Source organism: Poecile atricapillus, chromosome 2 (assembly GCF_030490865.1).
Source record: "Poecile atricapillus isolate bPoeAtr1 chromosome 2, bPoeAtr1.hap1, whole genome shotgun sequence".
NCBI classification, from domain to species: domain Eukaryota; kingdom Metazoa; phylum Chordata; class Aves; order Passeriformes; family Paridae; genus Poecile; species Poecile atricapillus.
This window is the reverse complement of record NC_081250.1, coordinates 62,318,267-62,327,372: the sequence shown is the minus strand read 5'-3', so window position 1 is coordinate 62,327,372 and position 9,106 is coordinate 62,318,267. Positions and strand designations below refer to the sequence as shown.

Sequence of the window (9,106 nt, the reverse complement as noted above, 5' to 3'; positions counted from 1 at the left end):
TAATTACTTACATTCAAGCATACAGTAGCAAGCAAAGCAAGGATCTAAAATTCTGTGGTGCTCTCATCATGTGTTCCGAAACCTAATACAAAATCATATTGGCTTTTAATAGTGTCTAATATAAAGATAAATGCTAGACATATCTGTAGGCCATATGATTAAATATTTATGCCTATATTAAGAAATACTGGGAAGCTTTTTATTTATTTATAATTTTGTGTCTTTTCAAGTCATATTCTAGAACCAATGTCCTACAGTCTGTTCAGCTCTCAGAAGAGCTCCTAAAGGGCACAAGCACTAAAGCAAAAAGCACAACTCTATCTTATTTGATAAACCCACCCTGACTACCAAAGAGTAGAATGTCTAACCTTTCCCTGAAATAGTAGTAAGGTCTTTTGTGAAATATATATTAACTGGAGTAGATCACTTACTGGTTTCAGGGTCATAAAGGAAAAGCCATTGGCAGTGAGAAAACTCTGCAGGAGAAAATGCCTAAATGGCCCAAGTAAGTAGGTTGTGAAAGAATTAAAAATAATTTTAAAGGAATTAATTCTGTTTAACTAGCCTATTTCCAAAATTAAATGTTACCTCTAGATAGAAATTTCAAGCCATCTCTTTTTACTTATTGATTTAATCTAATTAAGCCAGTTTAAATCAAGACAGCTAATGCAAGCTCAGATCCTTTGTCCTTTATTAGTTTTATTCTTAAACAGCTACAAAGCAACCCACAACCGTATGTCACATTGAGTAGTCACTTGGCATATTACTATATAAATAGCTCATGAATTCTATATGAGGGAAAATTTCTTCTTAAGAAATATTGGAAGAGGTTTTGTTTTTGCCTACAAGCCTAAATAATAAAACATTTTTTTCTACACCACAGTTGCAGGATTCATATCAAAACTGTAGCAGCCTGTAGCTAGAAAGTAAGTAATTGAGAATAGTAGGGTTTCAATAAGGGTTTTATTGTGTATTAAGACCATTTTCCACTACTACCTGACACATAAAATGAGTTATTGGAATAACAAAGAAGTATTACAAATTATATTGTTAATAGGAAATAAGCGTCTTATGATTTTGAATATGTACAGGCAAAGGATGTAAAAAGTACCCTAAGAGCCTGTGTCGAACACTGAATTAAGTGAACCCTGTTACACTAAAATCTCCCTGCTTACTTAACAGGATGGGGAGGAGGAATAATAATTTTTAAAAAGACTTGAACTTTTTTTTTTTAGTATGAGATGGCGCATTAATATTACATGACTTCTCATACTAAATAATTAGAGACCCATGAATTCCACTTCAACTATGAAAAACTGTAATTTTCTGTGTTTTGCATTTTTGTGACATTATTGTAGAGGATTGAGAGAGAGCGAGCAAAGAGTCTAAATATTGTAACAATAACTTCTGATAAGAATGCTTTTTTATATTAGTCTCAGAAGTCAATAATACACAAATTTTTGCTATATATGTTGTGGGGTTTCTCTTTCATGCATACTTGTTGGAGGAATAACCTCATTACCTATGCCATTGAAAACGAAGCTTTTGTGAAAAGAATGGAGGCATTTTTCATAGCAGTTTACACAGCTGACCATAAGCCAAGCATGGATCAGTACATCACATTCTGTAACTCCTGTGCAAAGTCTCGCATTGATTTGAGTTGACAGGGAAATGCCCATTGTTAAAACCCATCCACTGTTAGCAGAAATGTGGCATGAAACAGGTTGAACATGTGATAGCTGCTGGCACTTTGAACATTGTCCATTCAAATGTCAGATTAGTAAAGCAGTTTGGGGTGTTTGGGTTTTTTTGCTTTTTTTTTTTTTTTGCATTGTGCTTAGCACAAGCTGGAAAAATCTAGTGTGATGGGCATTTCCTGCTGAGTCAGAATGCAGCAAAGCTCCTCCAACATGAATGCAGTGGTCCACAGGAGATGGTCTTTGCTTTCTGGTCTTTGCTGGAGAAGAGACTGAACTATGTTTGGAAAAGTAGAAGTCATCAAAGAGCTTCTGTGACATTTGTGAAGGAAAGTATTTCAATATGTTTTTAAAACTCTTCTTTCAGAGTTTATCTCTTCCGATGCTCTGCCTTTAGGTTGGGTTTCTTTTTAGTGAATTGCTAACATTTGTGAATATGTGGTTGCTAGAAGAGATAGCACTTCAGAGTGTTTAGCACATAATATTGAAAGAGACTTAAAATCAACAACAGATCTGTAAAGAAAACTGGATTATGTTACAGAAATAATTTTAGTAAATGAGATTTACCCAATATATTTCTCTTAACAGAAATCTCAACATATGGCTATTTCTAACCAAACTAGAGAAGTTGGATTCATTCCTCTCTTTTAGAGAAAATAGACTGAAAAGTCTCCCAGCTGTATTCCTGCTCTACTAATTTTGTCTCCCTCCTTTCTACCAGCTTTTGCCCATGTGGAGAAGAAAAGGCATTTATTGTGTTCCCTGCAAGTGAACCTTTGCAAGAAGTTCTTTTTCGTGGAAAGTAAGTTTCAGTGTGTTTATTTATCTATCTATATTGTTTTTCCTTCTCTTCTTTCCTAAATATGCTCAGCTTGTATTTAAAGGAAACTTTTTAAACCTTTGAAAATGTCACATGTTGTAGGTCCATGGATGATATCTTACAGAAGTTGCTGAGCTCATATATTTGTTTTAGGTCATATGTGAAATATTGGCAAATTCCCTTCACAGAAAAAAAAAAAAAAGAGTGTGAGAGATGAATGATAAAAGATTGGTTTGATGAACTGGGCAAAGATGATCTTCCATTAGGGAGGGGAGGCACAAGTTTCCAATCTAATTTGCCCTGTCAGCATGACTGAGCTCCAATACTGGGAGTTTCATCTACAAGTAATTGCTTCTGGCCTCTCGTAAGAGCACTTTGTCTATGCAGTGTTTGATAGATGAGTGCAAAAAAGGGCCATAACATGTTGCACAGCCCATTCACCTTTTTTTCCATGCCTGGGAAGAAAGTCTGCAGTTCCAGAGCAGTGATTAGGACAAAGTCAATCAATGTCCAGTGGCCTGTTTGGGCTGATGATCCACTGCGCTCTGTCTGGCTGTGTGTGGGGTCATGCATAAGGGCTTGCTATTATTGATTCACTCTGGTTCTGTGGGTCACCTCCACTCACCCTCAATGGAAGTAATTCCCCCTGATTCTGGGACTGCCCCCCAGCAGGCACATGGAGCACTGTAGGGACTGCTTGGGACTTCTGCCATCCAGAAGATGCCTCTCTGTCTTCAGCTTTTCTCCCTTTTTAGTAAAAATTTCAAGTAGAGGAGTTCATAAGGTACAGGATGGGTGACACTGCGATGGAAAGAGAGGGAGTCAGAGCTCAAGCAGCAGCAGGAATGATGGATTCACTCTTGTGGTGCTTAGTCAGAACTCTTGCTTGTCATAGGATGTGCTTGTTCTTGAATAAATTGCAGTGGATACTGTCATCATTGGACATGTCTAGTAGTTTATATTTTGTTCAGAAAGCTGCTGTGTGCTACATAATACTCACGAGAATGAAATGTTCTGCAATTGCATTGTGTTGATCCCATCAGATAGATTCTGTGGAAGACAGGATAGCAGGACTCTAGGTTTTGTAAAAATTAATTCATATGTTAAGTGAAAGAATTATTATCTAGGAGAGCTGTTTATCTACGTAAACAATTGTCAGCCTGATTCTTTATTCAGGAAGAGATACAGCTTTTCAAACACATCACATAGAGTGAGTTCAGGATAGTAAAACATTGAATCATAGAATAATTTGTTTTAGAAAGAATCTCCAGGAAAATTCAGTTCCCTTTGCTCAAAGCAGGGCTCAGTTCCAAGGTAGAGTGGCCTGACCAGAGTTGTATCCAGACAAGGATATCTGTAAGGTTGCAGATTTCATTTACAACTGTCTTAACATATGTTCAGTGTTTAAATACCTTGTGTATTTTTCTTTTTTTCTAATCTGTAGTTGAAATTTCCCTAGTTATAACTTGTGTCTCTTGGTATCAAACAAGCAGGTGAGACAAGTCTAAGTTCAGATGAAAAACTGGATGTAAGAAGCAGCTTAAAATCATGACAAATACCAGAATTAATAAAAATAAACACAGTGCTTTAGAATTTTCGTACTTGATGTGAAAGAGGTTAGATTCATCATGACTGCACCTGGATTTCAAGGTCAGAAAGAACATGCAGGTTGTAGCTCAATATTTAAAATAGCCCAAATATTAATGGAACACATAACAGGGACATACCTTCTTGTGGCATCATAAAAAAGTGTCTCAAAGAGGAGGATAAAACATGAACACATAGACATGATCTCTTCTTTTTTTTTTTTTTTTTTTCCCTGCATAATATTGCTTTTAACACTCAACAAGTAGAAGTATGTAAATTGTGACATTTTTGGTGAGGGAACAGGATTCACAGGGGCAGTAGTTAACCTCTTCCGTTCTTTAATTCCTTATCCTGCCTGCTACCAGTAATTTCTCATCTGGGAAGCATGCAAAACACCAGCTAGAAAATCTTTGATATAGATCAGAACTTGCTTGAAGGAGTGGCTGGCCATATTTCCCAAGACATGCTTCATCTTCTCAAGAAATAGGAATAATTTGAAGCCAAATTTCTTTAAAAGCTTCAGTTTCCATATTTTTTTAATAAGTCTCTGATCAGAGAACTTTTTAGTGTATGTGATGTATATAATAGCAGGGCAGCATTAATTAAACCCAAAAAGAGAAACTCCTGGCAGTTCCCAGGAGAGAAAAAAGAAGAGCAGAAAAGTGGATATTGAGAAGGAAAAATTTCCGTAAGAAATCAGGAAAGCAAAAAAGAGAGAGGAAGCATCTGAAACACCCATAGAGCTGAGAGGGTAAAAAATGCATGAAAAGCATTAATAGGAGCTAGTGATTAAATTTTAATTTTCAAAGGAAAAGATGTATAAATAACAAATAGTAATAAGCAGTATCACACTAAAACATGTAAGGAGAAGCCAAACATCTAAAGTTAGCCGAAGAAAAAACAATCAATAATCTTTTGTCAGATGGATATTTTTTTTGAGACTCTGTGAAGTGAGAAAGATGATGAAAGTCACACTTTCTTGTATAGTACATTAGATTTAAAAAACAGATAGAAAAGAAATTGTACAATAGCTTATGACACAAACTACAATAGGAGGTTCACTGTGATCTGGAAATTGAGCTAATGATCCCAGTTTAGCATCTGGGACATTGCTAGTCCCAGAGACTTGTTATTCCTTCTATTAATGTCAAATTCTGGCACTTAAAGGAGGTAAAATCAGGAAGACACATTCAATTTGAAAACTGGTTCAAATAGAGGTGGTCCATGTCTGAATAGAATTGCTTGGAAAATGGGTTGGGTTTTGTAAAAAGCCTGGAAATATTAATTACAAGGATAAACACTAAAATATCAAGGTTTTTTGAGTTGGAAATTTTCAAAGAAAGGCCATAATTTTCCATGAGAAGCAGACACATATTTTAGAAGATTTTTGGTTAATCAGGAATCTAATTTTATGTTGTAGGACAATGTTTGCCGGCAGATTACTAACAGTACCTTGTTAGTAATCCTAATTCACCTCAGATACAGAAGGTAAATGATACCCAAGAAGTGAAAGTCCAAAACCATCACTTTTTTGTTTGGCTTCTTAATTTTACAGCAGTTCTTTGCCTTCCTGTAGGCTGACATTTCACTTTTTTTGGTCCATTTTGTGGTTTGTTCATCCTTTGGAAAGTTAGCATCTCGTGACATTTATATCTACCTAAAAGCCATCTAGAAGATGATATTTGGAATGAAGTAAAAAGAGTAGTAGAAATTAATAAGGAAGCACACAGTGTAACGAAGGATAAAGGATAAATTGTAAGTTCTGTAAAAGATGTCCTTTTTCAGTCTTAGAAGATGTCTAGCTTGTACACTTTGAAAATTGTGGATGGTCTTACGTTTGCTTTGCCTGATGCAACATGCCACAAATTTATCCACAGTACAAATAATAAAAAACAACAGTAAGGCAGAGATGAAAACCTTTAGAGCACTAAAGACATAAATTGGAAGAGGCAGGCAAGGAGTTATTGAAGCAATTGAATAGGAAGGGGGCCATGTCTGTAACAATTCTTAGAGAAATGTGTGTGGTTTTTTCACTATGTTGTCATGATTTTTTCATTACCACATTGTCTGATGTTTACATCTTTGTTTTAAAATCCTGGAGGCGAGTTTTACAAATTATGTTGCTTATAGAAGTTATATATCCACGTCTCTCATATCTTCTGCTGGATATGCAGCAATGGAAAATATTTAAAGGACAGTAAGAACAAGAGGCCCATGAAAGAGACTTCACTGATGGTCAGCAAGTAAAATGTATTGATAGAAGAAGCACGTTGCTTAAAAGAGTTGCTTCCTGCCTTGACCTAAAAAAAAAAAAACAAAAATCGGAATGCTAGGAGTAAGTAATAACTTCCCAGTGGAAAGGGAAAGAAATCACATATTTACTAAAACAAATAGTCAAGAAATAAGTTTCTTGAAATAGGCCACGTTTTCATATTCATTGTGCCTGATACTGATAATGCAAGAGGCAGCTGGACACAAGTGCTGACTTTGCCCATCATTTGACTGTGGGCAATTCCTTGCTACTCTAGAAATGAAGGGATGAGTTTGAGAACCTGCAAAATGCAGCTCTGCCCTTATTTCTGTGAGCATGTGCCTGAATATGGGAGAAGTTTTCATCTTCTGGCAGATAAGAGCTGGTTTTTTAAATGCTGGTGATTATTGATCCCCAGAGCACATACTCCTGGTTAATGCTTTGTTTATAATAAACGCACTGTTTCCTGAAGTCATGTTACAAAATATGACATCTCTTTAAGTGAGGCAGATGTGTCTGGTGGCAAAACCACAGCCACATTGAAGGAGACATTTCTTGCAAGCTAAAGAATATTTATTTTTGTACTCATATGTCCAGCAGCAGGGTGGAGAAAAAGAAACAGGCTGCTTCACAAACAGAAAAATTAACAATGCCTAATCCAGATTTGACCTAGGTCCCCACATAATTCTTTGCAATAACTATGGACCTCTTTCATACCCATTCCACTCCCCCAAACTTTTTATTTCTCCAGAGTATCACCAGCTTGCCCTGGGTTGCCCTCCTCTCTGGCTGACCTACAGGCAGCATGCTACCCATTCAGAGCAGAGGTTGGGGTGTGCTGACCACCCACTGCCCTCCAGGATAAATGGTACTTATTATAAATATCTCTCCTCTACCCAACTGCCAGTGTTCATTTCTTTTTAGCAACTTAATTATCTTCGGTACTGTGGCCCCTCTGCTGATTTGTTTGAAATTGGACAGCAGGTTCACAAGTTACCAGGGAAGACCAAAAGCTCCAGGTGTCAAGTCTCATTTCCTTGAGAAACCAGAGTTTAAATAAATGGTCACAGATCAGTGATTAGATTGCAGCTTCTGCTGAGAACTTCATGGGCTGAGCCACTCAGAGCTTCAACTCTAAAATAAATCTGTGCAGCATGATGCTAAGTTTCATCAGCATGACTGTTATATAGGCCTCGTATGCCACAGAAAAAAGCAACCTTAGAGGTAGTTTTAGCAAAGGAAGCTGATCTTATAAAAAGCAGAACTGGCATATTTCATTTGCTAAAGCTTTCCCTCTCTATTTTCCTCTTTCCCCTTTCTTTTCCCCTTCCCCTTTACTTTCCTGCTTTTGCCTTTGCTTTCAACAGAAATTGTACTTTGGCTTTTTCAGATGGATGCCTGGCTCAGAGTAAAGGACATGCACTGCACAATCCCTAGCAGAAGCTGAGAATGGATGATGTCTACTGATGTCTTTCGATGAAGTCATCTCCTCTTTTTCTGTTTGAGATGGGTGATAGGAAAATGTTCTAAAATTAGACTGTGACCTCTTCATCCCTTGACTTCTCTTTCCACAAGTCTAAAAACCATCTGAAGAAATGACCACTCAACTACCAGAGGAGTCTGTGGAGACCCAGAGCTCAGATGAGCTTGAGTGCAAGATCTGCTACAACCGCTATAACCTGCGACAGAGAAAACCAAAAGTGCTGGAGTGTTGTCACAGAGTGTGTGCCAAATGCCTTTGCAAGATCATAGACTTTGGTGATTCCCCACAAGGAGTCATAGTGTGCCCGTTTTGCAGGTTTGAAACGTGCCTGCCAGACGATGAGGTCAGTAGTCTTCCTGATGACAACAACATCCTTCTGAATTTAGCTTGTGGGGGAAAGGGAAAGAAGTGCCTACCAGACAACCCAACAGAACTGTTGCTGACTCCCAAAAGGCTGGCATCTCTGGTTAGCCCTTCTCACACCTCTTCTAATTGCCTGGTTATAACAATCATGGAAGTACAAAGAGAAAGTCCCCAGACTCTGAACTCAACCCCAGTGGTGGAATTTTACAGACCTACAAGTTTTGACTCTGTTGCAACTGTGTCCCACAACTGGACAGTGTGGAACTGCACATCTTTGCTCTTCCAGACCTCCATTCGGGTGCTAGTGTGGTTGCTAGGGTTGTTGTACTTTAGCTCCTTGCCTTTAGGGATTTATTTACTGGTATCCAAGAAAGTCACCCTTGGGGTTGTCTTTGTAAGCCTTGTTCCTTCGAGCCTTGTTATTCTCATGATTTATGGCTTTTGCCAGTGTGTTTGCCATGAAGTTCTAGACTGCATGTCATCTTGATAACAAATACAGTAAAATAAGGTGTATTACCGGATGTGTAGCATAGTTGATTTATCCTGTTTTTGTATTCTTTGTATTCTTATTTATTCTTACTGTCCATCCCACTAAATGGAAGCAGTGGCCCCAGTTACATGGTCCCTTTTTTTCCAACTGATTTTGACCCCCCCACCCCGAGCTTTTCTTGAGCTAAGAGTTGGAAATAAAAGGGCTGAAATTTAGAAAGGGATAAAGCAAAATTGCCAAACTTGGTGCCTGCTGCTTCTGCTGCTGCCACTGTTCAAATGAGTAGGACTTTTTCTTTGTATTGGCTTGATCAAGTCAGTTCAGGCTGTAGGATTCACCCAGGAAGAAATTACTGTAGCAGACACCTTCCAGATACAAGTACTGCATCTCTTCACTCAAAGCTTCTCATGCTCTG

The 9,106-nt window shown here is 37.7% G+C and overlaps 1 protein-coding gene across 1 annotated transcript; it reads left to right on the top strand.

The window, feature by feature from the left end:
• Nucleotides 1-2,435: 2,435 nt before the first annotated feature.
• On the top strand, nt 2,436-8,795 carry RNF182 (ring finger protein 182). Its single transcript, XM_058832735.1, has 2 exons — nt 2,436-2,499; nt 7,746-8,795. The coding sequence occupies exon 2, from the start codon at nt 7,951-7,953 to the stop codon at nt 8,686-8,688; it is 738 nt and encodes a 245-aa protein (XP_058688718.1). The 5' UTR covers nt 2,436-2,499; nt 7,746-7,950; the 3' UTR covers nt 8,689-8,795.
• Nucleotides 8,796-9,106: the final 311 nt, after the last annotated feature.